Below are 17026 nucleotides of genomic sequence, written 5' to 3' on the forward strand. Positions count from 1 at the left end.
TCGGTGCAGATGGCAAACCCAGGAGCTTCTGGTGTAGACGCAGAGAAACAAGCATGGCTGGCAAAGTACGCTATTGGGCCGAGTGCTGAGCCATCGGCCCCAGGAGTTCTTAGTGTGGAGCAGGTTAGTGCAATACTGAAAGACCAGTTCGGCATCCTGCCCAAGAGGAAAGCGATCGGCTATTCCAAGCCGTATCCAAGTGATTATGACTTGATCCCACTGCCACCCAAGTATCGGCTTCCTAAGTTCACCAAGTTCAACGGGTCAGAAGGAGCCAGCTCCATCGAGCATGTGAGCCGATACTTAACGCAGCTTGGGATGATCTCAGTGTCGGATCCATTGAGGGTCCGCTTCTTCGGCCAATCCCTTACAGGCCCAGCTTTTGGATGGTATGCATCACTGGCTCCAGATTCGATCCGAACTTGGAGGCAGCTCGAAGATCAATTCCATACCCAGTACCACTCGGAGGCTGCCGAAGCTGGAATTGCCGACCTCGCTCAAGTCAGGCAGAAGCGAGGAGAGACTGTGTCAGAGTACATACAGCGCTTCAGAGAGGTCAAGAACCGATGCTACTCGTCGCGCATCACAGAGAAGGAGGCAGTCGATCTGGCTGTCCTGGGACTTGCTAAGCCGATCAATGATGCGGCTTTTCAGCTGGAGTTCACGTCTCTGGCGCACCTGGTGCAGAAGCTTACAGCATACGAGCATTACCACCCTGAGCTGTACCAGGACAAGTTCAAGCGCCATGTAAACATGGCACAAGCTGAAGAATCTGACGACTCTGGCGAGGAGCAAGAGGTAGCCGTGGCAGAGTGGACTCGGGGGGCAAACCCTATCCCGTGCAAGTGGGTCAAACAGCAGGGACTTGTGAAGGACTTCGACTTCGACGTGACCAAGGTGGAGCAGATATTTGATCTACTCCTCAAAGAAAAACAGCTGAAGCTCCCAGAGAATCACAAGTTGCCAACGGCCCAAGAGCTGCAGGGAAGACGGTACTGCAAATGGCACCACTCGTTCACTCATTCCACGAGTGAGTGCAAGGAGCTACGTCGACAGATACAATCGGCTATCGAGCAAGGCCGATTAATCCTGGCTCAACACACGATGAAGGTTGACACCAAGCCCTTCCCACAAGCTAACGTGGTGGAACTGTCAGACTTCAGATCTGAGGGCCAGGATCTGGCGTTCCAGATCAACATGGTGGGACCCATGCGCCGCCATGACAGGCAGAGGAGAGAGGCCGCTTCTGGCAAGCGGCCGCAGAATGAACACAAGTTGGAACAACAGCATGTGACTGAAGAGCAAGTGCGTCACATCCGCAATCAGCTTCCAGCTTCTAATCGGCTTCTGGAAAAATACCAGTACCAGTACCAGCTACGCCGCCGATATGAATCGGAAGAAGACGAGTACGAGCACCGCTCAGGAAGGACATTGGGGAAGCGCCAGGCTATACGCGACCACTGGCATTGCCCGTTCTTCAGGTACTGTTGGAATTCCGGCATGAGCCGATTACCTACTATAGATGATTGCTTGGAGTGCAGGCCTCGAGGACACCAGCAGGACAAGACATCAGTGTTCCGGCGTTTTGGACCCAGAACACGTCAGGATGACCATGTGAGGCGCCCACCCGGGGGTGATTCTGAGCTAGAGGAAGAAGACAGGTACCATCACCCACGGTGGTGTCCTGACGGGCTCAATCGGTCGCAGAAGCGCAGAGTACAGCGCTTGCACAATCTGGAAGAGGCAGAAGCAAAGTATCTTGACGTGCTGAGGAAAGCGCGTCCGGATCTCGCGGAGCAGGTCAGGCGACCGAGAAGGGAGGAAGAGCGCCCTCCAAGAAAAGAGTGGCGCCCCAGGCAGAAAAAAGCCGATGAGAAGCCATCGGCTGACGTAAACATGGTGTTCGTGCTCCCGTCGGAGTTTCGAGCACCCCAACCGGAAGAATTGGCTATCGCGCAGCTGGATCTTGGCCCGCGGCCAATCATCTTTGAGAAGCCCAAGGAGAAAAGCTACAAGCACCTGAAGGGGTTATATCTCAAGGGCCTCATCAACGGAAAGCCTGTGAACAGGATGTTGGTCGACACTGGCGCTGCAGTCAACTTGATGCCGTACTCTGTCCTGCGCCGATTGGGTCGTTCTTCTGCCGATCTGATCAAGACCAATGTGATGCTTAACGACTTCAATGGACAGCCATCAGAGGCGATGGGGGTTCTTAACGTGGAACTGACAGTGGGCCGCAAGACCGTACCAACATCGTTCTTCATCGTCAACAGCAAGAGTACATACACAGTGCTGCTTGGAAGGGACTGGATTCATGCCAACTGTTGTATTCCCTCTACAATGCATCAGTACCTCATCCAATGGGATGTCGATGAAGTAGAAGTGGTCCCTGCAGACGATTCTAGCGAGGTCTCTGTCGCAGATATGAACGCCTAGGATGCGGAAGGACAAGAGCCGATCTCAGGGATCGCTCTGGAAGACTGTGATCGGATCGAGGCGACAAAAAATGGACTGAGGCTGGTCTTATGCACTGGCCTCACAGAGTAGATACATCCTGGCAAGCTAGTAGAGAGGCCGGTCCCAGCAATCGGCCCCAAAAAATAGAAAAATTCTTTTTGTGGTCGGAATTGTTACATCGTGTACACATGATGGCCTACTCTGGCAGTTGGCCACTCGTTGACTATTCGGCTCTAAGTGGTAATAGAAGTATAGAAGCGGCCAGCCCGTGCGGTTGGCCAAACAATTTTTCTTGTCATCTCCCTGTGTTTGCCGCTGATCTTGTAGACAACAGAGACCCGTCTGCGTTCGCAGCTGGTTTTTCAAGCGACGGCAAATTAGGATATGGGTTCACGTCGGCTGACGATTTGGAAGAAATTGATATCGGTCCTGGGGATAAGCCACGGCCGACATTTATCAGCAAGAAGTTGGATCCGGTCTTGCGTGAGGAGATGATTGCATTAATGAAAGAGTACCGGGACTGTTTTGCATGGGACTACACTGAAATGCCCGGTCTGGATAGAAGCATTGGCTCCCGCTCAAGAAGGGGTTTCGGCCGTTTCAGCAACCAGCACGCCAGATGAAGGCCGAAGTCCTAGAGGAAGTCAAGAAAGAAATAGAAAAGATGTTGGATGCTGGGTTCATCAGGCCGTGCCGGTATGCAGAATGGATCTCCAGTGTGGTGCCGGTGCAAAAGAAAGATGGCCGATGGCGTGTCTGCGTCGATTTTAGAGATGTCAACAGAGCAACTCCGAAGGATGAATACCCGATGCCTGTTGCAGAGACATTGATCAACGCCGCTGCTGGCCACAAAATGATGAGTTTCATGGACGGTAATGCCGGTTACAACCAGATCTTCATGGCCCCAGAAGACGTGAACAAGACCGCGTTCAGAGTACCAGGCGTAGTTGGCTTGTTTGAGTATTTGGTTATGACCTTTGGACTGAAGAACGCCGGTGCAACGTACCAATGTGCCATGAATTACATTTTCCATGATCTCATTGGCAGATTGGTAGAAATCTACATTGATGATGTTGTGGTCAAGTCCAAATCGGCTGGGGGCATCTAGAAGATCTGCGCCAAGTTTTACAACGGACTCGAAGGTTTGGGCTCAAGATGAATCCAAAGAAGTGTGCCTTCGGTGTATCGGCCGGTCAATTTCTAGGATTCCTAGTGCATGAACGGGGAGTCGAGATCGGCCTGAAGAGCCAAGAAGCTGTGAGGACGATAAAACCACCTACTACGAAGAAAGAGTTACAAAAACTCATCGGTAAAATCAACTTTGTCAGACGATTTATCTCTAATCTATCTGGGCGCATTGAGCCGTTCATGGGTCTGGTGAAGATCAAATCTGATGATGAGTTTCGCTGGGGGGCAGAACAGCAACAAGCTTTCGATGAAATCAAGGAATATTTGTCAAAGCCTCCAGTATTGGTTCCTCCTCAGCATGATAGGCCGTTTTATGTGTACCTGTCCGTGGGTGACACTTCTATTGCTTCGGTGTTGGTTCAGAAGCATGATTGCCAGGAGAGGGTGGTTTTCTACCTCAGCAGACGCATGTTAGACGCCGAGACTAGGTACTCTGAAATCAAGAAGCTTTGCCTTTGCTTATACTTTACATGTACAAAGCTTTGTCATATTTTGCTCTCGGCGGAAACAATTGTTATATGCAAATCGGATGTCATAAAACACATGCTGTCGGCTCCTGTCCTGAAAGGCCGACTTGGAAAATGGATGTTTGCATTGTCAGAATTCGATATCCGATATCAGCCTGCAAAAGCGGTCAAGGGACAAGCACTGGCGGATCTTGTTGCCGATAGGATCAGTACTGATATTGCTGCGGTATTTATTCGTGCTTGGGCTATGTTCTTTGATGGATCGGCTTGTGATGATGGGTGCGGTGTGGGAATTCTGTTTGTCTCGCCTCGTGGGGTGACTTATTCTTTTTCCATCAGAATGACTGCCCCATGCACCAATAATTTGGTGGAATATGAAGCCGTTCGCAAAGAGATGGAACTACTCCTTGAAGCTGGAGCAGAAGCGGTGGAAATTTTTGGGGATTCAAAGTTGGTGATTTCTCAGCTCACGGAGGAATATAGATGTGAGAGCGAGGCTCTTTTCCCAATATGGGTGCAATGCCGTGAGTTGATGTCACAATTTAGGTACATCAATTTCCACTGGATACGCAGGACTCTGAACAATGAAGCCAATGATTTGTCACAGATGGCTTCCGGGTATAGGGAAGCAGCCGATGGGGTCGACGTGGAGGTTCAGTTTCTGGAACCTGGAGACTGGAGAGCCGATATCTTCAACTACTTGAAGGATTCGGCTCGGGGGGCACCCAGAAGGATAAGACTTAAGGCCATGAAGTATGTTCTGATAGGGGATGACATGTTCTACAGGACCTTGGAAGGACTACTGCTCAAATATCTGGGGCCTTCAGAGTCAAATCGGCTCTTGCATGAGGTTCATGAAGGAGCCTGCGGTACGCACCAATCGGCTCATAAGATGAAATGGCTGATTAGGTGATCGGGTTATTACTGGCCCACTATGCTTTAAGATTGTTTCAAATATTACAAGGGATGTCAAGCATGTCAGAGGTTTGGCAAAATTCAGATAGTGCCAGCATCAGTGATGAATCCTATCATCAAACCCCGGCCATTCAGAGGTTGGGGCATGGACATGATTGGACAGATCAACCCGTCGTCTAGCAAGGGTCACCAATGGGTCTTAGCTGCCACAGATTATTTCACAAAGTGGGTAGAGGCAGTGCCCATGAGGTCAGTAGCATCGAGAGATGTGATCAGCTTTGTCAAAGAACACATCATTCATAGATTTGGGATCCCTCAGACCATCACGACCGATGGAGGATCGGTCTTTATATCAGAGGAGTTCAGAAAGTTTGCCGATGACATGGGGATTAAGCTGATCAGATCATCTCCGTATTATGCCCAAGCTAATGGACAGGCTGAAGCATCCAACCAGAGCCTTATCAAGCTCATAAAAAGAAAGATCGATGAATATCCTAGGCGCTGGCATGAGGTGTTATCAGAAGCTTTGTGGGCATATCGTATTTCGTGTCATGGGTCCACCAAAACATCGCCGTACCATCTAGTCTACGGCCAGGATGCTGTGCTACCATGAGAAATCATGGTTGGATCAAAGCGTGTTGAGTTTCAGAATGATCTATCTGCTGAACAGTATGCAGCCTTGATGAACGATAATGTGGAGGACCTGACAGAGCTAAGGCTTTGGTCGCTGGAAAAAATCAAAGAGAACAAAGCTAAAGTCGCCCGTGCATACAACAAGAAAGTCAAACCTAAGGATTTCCGAGTTGGAGATTTGGTTTGGGAGGCGGTATTGCCATTGGGAACTAAAGACAAGAAGTTTGGTAAATGGTCTCCAACTTGGCATGGGCCGTATAAGATTGTTCAGGTTTTGCCTGGGAATGCATACATGCTCGAGGAATTGGACGGCGTCAAGTTTTCTGTTGCTGTCAATGGTCAGCATCTCAAGAAGTATTTCCTGAGCATGTGGGAAGGCGAGTAACGAAAAGCCGATGAGACCCATCTGGCTGCGGTGTAATAGGCCAACACGTTGAGTTGGCCGCACAAAAAAAAAAGAGTCATGAAATGCCAACACGTTGAGTTGGCCAGTAAAAAAAGAAAAAAAAAGAGAAAAGAGTCATGAAAGGCCAACACGTTGAGTTGGCCAGTAAAAAAAAAGGAAAATCATGACAGGCCAACACTTTGAGTTGGCTAGTGAAATATATGAAAAGCGAACAGCCGATGTGTGACCATCGACTTAAGATGTTTTTAAAGGACAGTTACAAATCTCAAGTTAACAGGCGGTGCTAATTCTCTCTTGAGCCTATCTACTGGTTCAGGAATTCTTCTATGGCGTGGATGGCTTCAGTACGGACGGCATCTGCTCGTGCTATAATTGCTTCGTCATCCTTGTCATCGCCTGTGACTATCTGCCGACTCAAGGTGCTGATTTCTGCAAACTCTGCTTGTATCTGCTTGGCTATTTCCTGGGTTTCTTGTTTGGAGTTTGCAATGGAGATTTCCTCGGCCTGGATGATTTCTTTGGTGGTGCGGACCTTTTCTTCAAGTTCCGCCAGTTCTTTCTTCAGGAGGTCGAGTCGGTTCATGTTGGTAGACACGTCAGCTTTGATATCTAGAGTTGCTTTCTTCTGGTTGAGGGCCTTGCACTTTTGGGTAATGTCAGCTTTCAGGGAAGCTTGAGAGCGACGTGCTTCCATCCTTTGTTGTGCTTTACTGACTTTTATCCGAAAGAATGGGAGGTTGCTGGCTGACCAGAGCTTGATCTGCAATGGCTCTGGGAGTTGGGATTCTATTTGCTCGAAGATGTTCTTTATTTTGCTGGAATCGTCAACCAGAGCGGTGATTGGAGCAGATAGAAGATCCCTAATGAGCTGAAGCTGATGTGTCAAGTTAGCCGATTGTTGCAGAGATGATGTTTTTGCTCCAGGAACAATCAGACCCATTGATGCCGGGTCGAAGGAAAGTAAGCCTGAAATGTCAAAGCTCTATGGACATCTCTGGAGTTAGAACAATATGCATTTATGAAGCTATCGGCTGGTTCAGAATTGGTTTTGTAATGTCACCTGTTCTGGAGAAGAAGTATTGGTCGGTTCGGGAGCAATCGTCCTATCAGGGCTAGTGTTAGCGTCAAGAGCATTGACTGTATCAGCTTGTTCTTCGTTTGTATCCATCAGTGCATCAGGAGTTGCAGCCGTCTCATGTTGATTTAGGCCTTCTACATTGGAGGTTTCTTCAGCTATATCCTGGGAATAGAATTACAGTCAACCAGAGCATATATGTCTGAAATAAAGAAGAAGGTTTTGAAAGATGAGTTACCTGGTTGGTGTTGGACTCTGATGGACTCGGAGATGCTGGTGCTGGTTTCTTGATCACTCGTCTTGTGATCATCTTCTTTTTCTTGGTCAAGACTCGGGGGGCAATGCTTGCAGAAGTTTGTCTTCGCTTGGAAGCCGACTGTAGTAAGTCTGGCTGAACAGTCATTATCACTTTCTTCATTGGTGGTGATCCTTTGCAGAAGAGTACATTAGGAGCAGTTGGAAGGAAGTGAAATGGCTTCCCAGTGCTGGTCATGGGTTCTGGACCATCTTGTTGCTGCTAACAGGATGAACAGGTTTAGCCAAGAGAAAATGCATAAATTCAGTACCTCTTACTCGAGGATTACATATTCAAGATCGATTTGCTGTAGTCGAGGACCTAGAGCTTTTCTGAAGATATGAGTTCTCCACATGTTCCACCAAGTATCAAAGCCGATTGATGAGGAGATAAAGGACAGATCGGCTGGTATTGGGATGTGGAGGTCATCAAACATGCTGTAGCATCTTGAACTGGTGAGGCCATCAGGCAGATCGGCTCTGCTCTCCACCAAGTGGTGAATATGGAAGTGGGGAGGGACTTGTCCTAAGCCAAATTGCCGGGCTGCTATGACTGGTTGGTAAGATTCATAGCCTGGCTTGATAATTCTATTAGAAGTGCTGATGCCAACAGGAAGGAAGCTAGGTCGAATCATCAAAGAGTACAGATGCCGAGTGCTGTCGTCATCGGCAAAGTTATCTAATCTGAAGGCAATTGGGTTTTCGAAGGATTCAGATTCAGTAAATGGAAAGTAGAGGGGATTATCTAGTCCTTTGTAGAAGACTCTGAACTAGTTTGCTGCATCTGCTGAATTCAGTTTACTGCCAGGGAGACTGAACAAAGCTTGGCCATAACTAGTACATCTAATTGGTTTGCCATTCTCATCAGGAAAGGAGTTCTTGGTTAGGCTTTGGAAGTTGGGAATATGGTGCTGGAAGTACAGTTGTGCCCACAACTGAATAAACCACCAAGGGCCTCCAGTTCTCAGTTTCTTGTGGTTGAGCAAGTTAGATGTCATCAGATGGAGATATCTGTACGTTTCTCCAAGAAAAAGTTTGCCTAGGCCGGTGTGATTACCATGGGCCAGGTGGTAGGCCAAGGAGAGATAGTTCTTAGTTGGAGCTAAAGAAGGACCATAGAAGATGAAGTGCTCTAGCCAAAGATTTAAGAAGGCTGTGTGTTCCTTCTCAGTCACTGGACCTTTTGTTTTCATGTGCTGACTCATGTAAGTACCCCAGTTTGTGCAGTTGACTTTGGAAGATAGTTTGAAGGGGACTTCTGTCATTTTATGAGCAGCAGGATTAGGAGAGCTAATGTCTAGTCCAGTGATCATGGTAACATTCAGCAGAGTAGGGGTCATGGGTCCATGACCAAAGAGGAAACAATTCAGAGCATCAGACCAGAAATAGCCGATGGTTTTCAGAAGATTTTCATCTTTGTCAAGGGGTGACAGTGATAAACTAAGTGCATCGGCTATGTTCAAATCTTGCCATAAGGGCATGTGAGCTTTTGCTACTCTGTTGTACCATGTAGTCCAGCTTTCAGGTGGATTAGGCCAGGCTCTTAAGCAGTCGGCCCAGAGGTTCAAATCAATGTTTTGACTCACAAAAGGGATTCTATTTGCTTCACAAGAGATCAAATCTATGGGGTTTTCATGGGTTTGTGGGCCAAGACAGAAAGATTTTGGATTAGAGGGATGCGGCAAAAGGATGTCTGGCACCTGAAGTTTAGAGATTCAGAAGCATACGTATGGTGTCATGTTTCAGAATTTTAGTTTCAGAAGCTTAGTAAGCTGAAGAAAATTAAAGATTTGGGCCGAATATTACCTTCATGCCGCAGATTGCCGTATCATCAGTTGCAGAGCTTGTCGTCCGAGTTGCAGAATCTGCCATGGTACAGATCTGTTGGCTTAGGGTTTGCTTGCTGTGGGCTTTGATTTGAATTCCAGCTGCTTGGAGGGTTCTTGCTCGGATTTGTAGAGCTTGGTTTTCGAATTGCACTCGGATTTGAGGGTTCGTCGAGTTCAATTCAGACTGGAAGTATTATTCTTCTGCGGGTTGCTTCTAGTTTGAATTTCGTCGGCTCTTGGATATTTATGGAAGCCTGATGCATTGCCATCGGCTTTTTTGGAAGGTAAACAAAGACACGAAATTAAAAGGAACTCGATTTTATTAAAGGAGAGTTCATTACAAGGAAAGCCGATTTTACAAAGGAATCAATCCTTTAGCTTTGGGGTCCTATTCCTACGATGCTACCTACATCTACCAGTCGTAGGTGTCTGAACACCTACGGCGCTTCGGGCTTTGCGACGGTGCGTCTCCACCATCATCGTCGTCATCATCGCCGTCGTCGCCGCTGCTGCTGCCCTCGTCCTCGGCGCTGCTGCTGCTTCGCCTGCCGCTGCTGCTGCTTCCCTCTTCGCTTCCCTCCATGGGGGCTTTGAGGAACTGATGGGGGTTTCCCCCTGCCGCCATATCATCGCTGGAAAAAGAGCCGATCCCTTCGGAGGAGTCGGCTCCTTCCCAGGAGAAGGCGTCGTCTTCACTGCTCTCCAGTTCCTCTTGGAAGAGGGACTGGAGGTCTTCTTCTCCTTCAGTCATAGGCTCGTCCTCCTCGGAGGCGACCCCGAAGTTGAACTCCTCTGCATCCCAGTGCAGAGGAGCCAGCGCCTCGTAGGCTGCCGTCGGGTCCCACTCGGGGGTCGGCTCTCGACTCTCTGGGATAGAGTCGATGGAGGAGGCCGAGAGGGAAGAAGAAGAAGGAGGAGATGAGGAGGAAGAAAAGGAATCTCCAAAAGAGTTGGAGCCGGAGGAAGAGGAGATGGCCATGGCTGGTGAAGGATTGGGGTTTCTGTGCTACTAGCTTTGGGAAGAAGAAGGCGTTTTGCTGTGAATAAGAGCCGATGCAGAGGGAGGTTAAATAGTGAAAAGGTAAAAGATGGATCGGCAGTTTCACATTCTACGAGGAGCCAGTTGCAGAGACGTTGCGTCTTCCTTGGTGGTTGCGGTATGGTTAATGAGCATTAACGGGAAGATGAAGAGACGGATTGGTTTTGGAATTATCATTGCCAAACCAGGGGGGCGAAAGCAAGATGGGCTTGAAGCAGAAGATTGAGGAAGGCTTGCAAATCGGCTCCTGCGTGAGCATATGGGCCACATTGGCCGTGTATCCTTAGATTTAGTTTAAGCTTAGAGATAGAGTCCAATCGGGACAAGATTAGTTTAGATTGTTTCCCAAGTCTCCGGACTATAAATATGTACCCTTTGTTATTCATGAAAGGAGAGCGTCATCACGACTCGCAAACAACAACTCTCGGCGCATCGCCACCCCTAATCCTAGGGTTTCATCCAAGTAAGTGCCATGCTGCCCTGATCGCTTCTTGCGATCAGGGCAGCGTAGTTCTTGTTTTTACCTTGGTATTACTCGTACTGAAGCATTTTTGATGGCGAGTAATGCTAGTTATCCTGATGTTTGTAGCATGGCTTTTAGTAGATCTGTTGTGCTTTATCGCTTATCATCTACGAATATCATGTTTCTGTGCTGTCATGTTTCAATCTTATGCTAGTTCTTGTCGCATAGAATTAGTCGCACAGAAGCAACACTCTGCTTCTTTTTTGTTTAGTAGATTTGATCTGTTATGGTTTGCTCTTATCTTAGGAGTTGGCATAATATCTGCTAGGTTAGGCCTTGCAAACGGATTGGACGATCCGGTGGCGTAGTAGATGCTTTATCTTAGCCTTAATAGGGATGGTTCCGGGAATCGGCTCTTGCTAGTTCTTAGGCCTCTGTTTTGGGTTATGGTCTAGTTGTCAGTTACGTTCATTAGGCCTAGTCACTTGTAGGATGTTCCGATCTAACAGTGAAGCTTTTACCATCGTGGATTAGATTACCTAGATTTAATTGAAGCAGCTTTACAGTTATTTGCTTATTTCATCGACATCTGGATAGTTACAGATCCAATCTGACACCGGGACTCGATCGGCTCTTTAAAGCCGATGCAAGAGTCGTCCCGGTGAGCCGACCACGGCTCGGACTTACGTTTACACGTGTCTTTGTATGCAGGAAACTGTTCGGAGCACGTCTACACCCTCCTGATCGGGTATAGGTCAGGTGGCACGCCCGGTTTTCCACAAAACCTCCGGGCGCGTGATGGAATTGCGGGCCGTCGACGAGGGAGCAGTGTCTGCCAGCGCCCCAGCAACCTCCCGGCTCTCCGTGTTGCCGGTCGCCGCTCGCCGGTGGGTTTCGGCTGACAACAGCAATATACACAAAACTCTGCCATATGTTTTACAAATCAAGTTTGAATACATACATAATTTACAAACTTTATATTACTGAAATTCGGTTTCGAACAAAGGAAAAAGGCCTATAACTACCACAAGTGTCCACCGAGGAGCCCCCTAACGAGGCGTCTGGCTCCACAACCTCCTATCCCTCGGCGTCCCGACGGATGAACTTAACGCAGCAAGGACTGAAGTCTACATATGTGTGTCCTAAAATAATGATTCAATAAAAGTCCTGAGCAATTAATACTCAGCAAGACTTACCCGACCAATGATTATAACTTAGCCCACATACCTAGACATTCAAAGCTTTTTGGCTGGTAGTTAGTTTTGCGGAAAAAGCGACTAAAGTGAATCCTTATTTCCATATTTTAGCTCATGATTCTATATATCTTAACCATCATCTAATATTGACATATCTAGAGCAAACATAGTAAAGCATATAATAACATTACAAGTAATCATAACCATATATCATTTATATTTCATCTCATTTCTACGATGTGACGCATTTGATCAAGGTGCCCATATCCGAGAGCGACTGACAGCGAATCGATTCGATTTAACCTTACAAGGTGGACCTAACCAACACGGCACGCAAAAGCCCCGTCGGACCCCACGCACCAACCTTTCCCCTCCCTGCCTCGAACTACAGAACCGCCCCACCTGCATATAGTCAGCCGAGCCCTACAAAAGACCACCAAAAGTAAACATATGCATCCCAATTCTCCGCGGCCACTCGACTCGCCCTAAGGGGTGGGTAGAAGTTCTGTACTTTCGAAGCAAGGAAGTACTCGGCTTACCGGTTTCGACTACCTTCTACTCCCGGCATGAGGTTAGTACAATTCAAACATGATCAGCAGGGCTACACTTTTCCCGACTCGGACGGAGCTACATTTTTCCCGCCCGGTCTCAAGCTCTATCTTCCTTTTCATCCCAAGATTAGTATCTCATATATGGAAACTTAAAATATCCTATATCTCGCGAGTAACTGGAAATTACTCGACTTCTACCGAACCCAATTTAGCATAGCTCGTCTATCGTCTGACATATACTAGTATAGGTCTCATGGTACCTACGGGTTATGCATCTAAGGTTCCATTCAATTCCTATGACTTTAATGCACAAGAATAGATATATATATACATATATATATATATATTATATAATGTTGCATAATTTGAAATAAGGGTTATGCATCGGGGCTTGCCTTCGGGCTACTGCTCAGAGCTAGGGTCAGACGGGCCTTGGGCCGGGTTCTCACACCTCTCCTCCTGGGCTTGCTCCGGCTGCTCCTGCGGTGCCGCAATCACCTCGTACACGACGTCCTCAACTACGGATGCTACACGAACGCATATGAAATAATTTGGTGCAACTCAAACTATACAATCAATATACTTTAAAAAGGAATATCTTGCAGACTGTCCGCGCCCAAATGGTGGACCGTCCGCAGTACAATTCCGCAGACCCACCAGACCCAACTACGTCTCTGGACAAACTTCAAAACTATAGGGCAGACTGTCCACTCCAAAATAGCGGACCATCCACAGTTCAACTCAGCAAAACCACCAGAGGCGACGACGCCTCTGGACAAATTCTAGACTCTACGGCAGACTGTCCGCTCTCCAATAGCGGACTGTCCGCAGTTCAACCCTGCGAAACCCACCAGAGACAATATCGTCTCTGGACAAATTTCGAACTCTACGGCGGACTGTCCGCTCTCCAATAGCGGACTGCCCGCAGTTCAATTCTGTGAAACCATCAGAGACAACAACTTCTCTGGACAATGTCTAACCTGACTTGCGGACTGTCCGGCCCTCCTAGGCGAACCGTCCGCGATTCCTGTCTTTTGACACCGCGCGCCGCCACCAGTGAGGTCGGCGCTGCAGCGCGGCGCACCGTTCCTGTCGACAGTGACCCGACTGACGGCGAGGCTAGCACTACACCATCTACTGGACGAGACGCACACGGGCATGGGTGATGCACGCGAAGAAATCAAGCCTAATCTAGTCGGCGACGTGCGGCCCGTGGCGGTCAAAAACGACTTTATGGAGAACGTGTGTGCAAACCACTAGAACGTGGAAGAACGAGGGGAGCACGAGCATGAGTGGCTCACTTACAGTCGATTTGAGCCCTTGGACGAAAGAAACGGTGCCCGGACGATGGAGTTCCACGGTGAGGTCGAGTTTGGGCGAAACTCGAACTGACGGCCGGGGAATCCAAAATTCCCGGCGAGGTGGGGGTAGTGGCGGCGGTTGGAGGGGTTGAGGAGGGAGCTAGGGAGTTGGTCAAGCTTCAGGTGCGGTAGATTTGAAATCCATGGAGGGGAGCTCGAGGATTCGGCCGGCGAGCGGGAGTCGCTCAAGCGTCGTCCATGGCGTCGGGAGGGAGAGGGAGAGTGAAACGAGAGAGTGGGCACGGGTGGGTGAAGGGAAGGTGCGCGCCTTCAATGCGGCGTACGGGATGGCCGGGGATAGGCTCGACGGCCGGCACGTGGCGGCGACCGACGATCCTCGGTCACGGAGCAGGTGAAACAGAGTGTGTCGCGGACCGTCCGCCGCCCCAAGCGGACTGTCCGTTAGGCAGGATGTGCGTGGGGCCGACCTTCCTGCGCAGCGCGCTGGTGAGGTGGATGGAGTCGACGCCCTCGCCCATGACGACGACCTGGTCCCTGTCGGCGCCGATGATCGCCACGGAGTCGACGCCACCCGCCGCCGCCACCAGCGCCATCGCCTTGGACCGGCACTTGTCGCAGCTCATCTGCACCCTGATCACGATCTTTTGCTGCACAGTTCGTACCACCGACGAGACCGCGTTATTAAGCTTCTCAGCCGAGATTACAAACTAGTACTGTTATAATGAGAAGAGTAACAGCCTATGCTGCAGCAAAATCACGGAGGCCAGGCCATGGTCGACCGATGCGTGTACCTTCATCTCTGAAACGGTTGGGTGTCAGCTGCGGCCGCGACAGTTTCTGTGCTTGATAGCTTGAAAAACTTGCTCTGAGCTTGAAAAACTTGCTTGTTCAGAGCCAGAGGAGCTCGTCTTGCAGGGTTGCCGTCGAGGTGGCTGGAGCAGAGCGCCGCGCAGCCGGGCTGGTGTTATATAGCGGGGCCGACCTTCCTGCGCAGCGCTCTGGTGAGTGGATGGAGTCGACGCCCTCGCCCATGACGACGACCTGGTCCTGTCGGCGCCGATGATCGCCACGGAGTCGACGCCACCCGCCGCCGCCACCAGCGCCATCGCCTTGGACCGGCACTTGTCGCAGCTCATCTGCACCCTGATCACGATCTTTTGCTGCACAGTTCGTACCACCGACGAGACCGCGTTATTAAGCTTCTCAGCCGAGATTACAAACTAGTACTGTTATAATGAGAAGAGTAACAGCCTATGCTGCAGCAAATCACGGAGGCCAGGCCATGGTCGACCGATGCGTGTACCTTCATCTCTGAAACGGTTGGGTGTCAGCTGCGGCCGCGACAGTTTCTGTGCTGATAGCTTGAAAAACTTGCTCTGAGCTTGAAAAACTTGCTTGTTCAGAGCCAGAGGAGCTCGTCTTGCAGGGTTGCCGAGTAGCGAGGCCGCGGGTGACCGGGTCGGGCGGGGTGCGATTGCGAAGCTCCGGGCCCAGCGCTTGGAAGAAAGCCGCGTTCCGGGAGAAAGCCGCGTTCCGGGAGAAAGGTGCGTGCCCCTTTGGGGCGTTGCACGGGTCAGCGGCGGCGAGCACGCGCTCCTCCGTTCCTGGGGAGCACGAAGCGATCGGGCTTGCAAAGCGGGGATTTCTTTCTCCACCTTGCTTCCTTGCTCGCCAAGGAGCTGCGGTCCATCCTGAGCCCGCGTTTAGTTTGCACAAGGTTGGCGAAAAGTTACTGTAGCACGTTTCGTTGTTATTTGACAAATAATATCCAATCATAAACTAATTAGGCTTAAAAGATTCATCTCGTGCTAATCAGTTAGTCTGTGTAATTAGTTATTTTTTCAACTACATGTAATGTTTCATGCATATGTCGAAAGATTCGATGTAGCGGGTACTTTAGGAAAAATTTTGGGAACTAAACGGGGTCTGACTCTGGAGGAATTCTTTTTCAAAGTTTCTGTGGTGGCTGGTGACCAAAGCTTTCCCCAAGCCGCTCCTCTACACTACTAGTACAACGTACACTCTCTGTACAGTGCATAGTGCAAACTGTACGGTGTACAAATCCAGTCATCCTGCACGTGGAATAAGATATGATTTTTAAAATAATTAAAATCCTAAAAGAATACTCGATCTGGTGTGTTAGTTAATCGTTGCACTGTCCAGCCCACTTTCACCATCTGGTGGACGAGCTGGACTCAGACGCGCACGGTACGGTCAACATTTTACCATCCGCCTGTCCTCGATCAACTCGCGCTACAAAATTTTTTTTTCATACATGAAATACTAAATAAAGTTTATTTGTAAAACTTTTTCATAGATGGCTGCAATTTTGCGTGACGAATCTAATGTCGGTAATTAATTCATAATTAGCTACAATAATACTACAGTAGTCATTCTTTAATCGTGCGGTTAAAGACTTTATTAGATTCGTCTCACGAAGTAGCGCAGAGATTGTGGAGTTAATTTTATAAACTGACTTTATTTATTCCCGTAAGTAATAGCCAAAGTTTGCGCTACTCCCTAGCACTAGGCAATCAAACAGGGCCCTGATGTGTATATTCCTTGAAGACCGAAATACTCATCACATGTCCGGTTCGGCAATCCAACAAAATTCCTCCGACGTGGTTGACGGGTTTACGTGATCTTGAAGCTTCTTTCATCGCCGTCAAGAGGGTCCCGAAATTTAAAGTCATCTCCAGCGAGATCCCTATCATTAGTCTTCACTTCCCCCACACGGCCACACCTGCTCGCTAGCTTATTAAATGCTTATCAATCCCATCGCATCGCCTGATGATCCAGACACGGCCATCGCCACACGCGGCTAGTTAGCATCGGTGGTTAGGCATGCCACACGCGGCTAGTTAGCATCGGTGGTTAGGCATGCCAGGTGCGATCAGTCGAGAGATCATCTTTCAAAAAAAAAAATCAGTCGAGAGATCGATCGTACTCGAGAGGAATTCGTCTCTCTCGCCATGGGCTGGCTTTCATTTCGTGGCATGTCTCTCTCGCCATGGGCTGGCTTTCATTTCGTGGCCCCGTTTGGTTCGTTTTAAGATTCCTAAACACCGAAAAAAGAATCCCTCCCGCATGCATGGAGTACTAAATTAAGTTTATTTGTAAAAAATTTTAGGGATGGGGTAACTTTTCGCAGTGAATCTAATGACAGTAATTAATGATGATTGGATATGGTG

General features: G+C 48.9%; 1 protein-coding gene across 1 annotated transcript; it reads right to left on the reverse strand.

Annotated features, from left to right (window-relative positions):
- Nucleotides 1-13080: 13080 nt before the first annotated feature.
- Nucleotides 13081-14774, reverse strand: LOC120656241 (disease resistance protein Pikm1-TS-like). The gene is made up of 2 exons (XM_039934279.1): nt 14627-14774; nt 13081-14482 (listed from the first exon to the last, which is right to left on the reverse strand). The coding sequence occupies exons 1-2, from the start codon at nt 14630-14632 to the stop codon at nt 14216-14218; spliced, it is 273 nt and encodes a 90-aa protein (XP_039790213.1). The 5' UTR covers nt 14633-14774; the 3' UTR covers nt 13081-14215.
- Between the last annotated feature and the right edge of the window lie 2252 nt (nt 14775-17026).

This window comes from Panicum virgatum, chromosome 1N, assembly GCF_016808335.1.
Source record: "Panicum virgatum strain AP13 chromosome 1N, P.virgatum_v5, whole genome shotgun sequence".
In the NCBI taxonomy this organism is placed as follows: Eukaryota; Viridiplantae; Streptophyta; class Magnoliopsida; order Poales; family Poaceae; genus Panicum; species Panicum virgatum.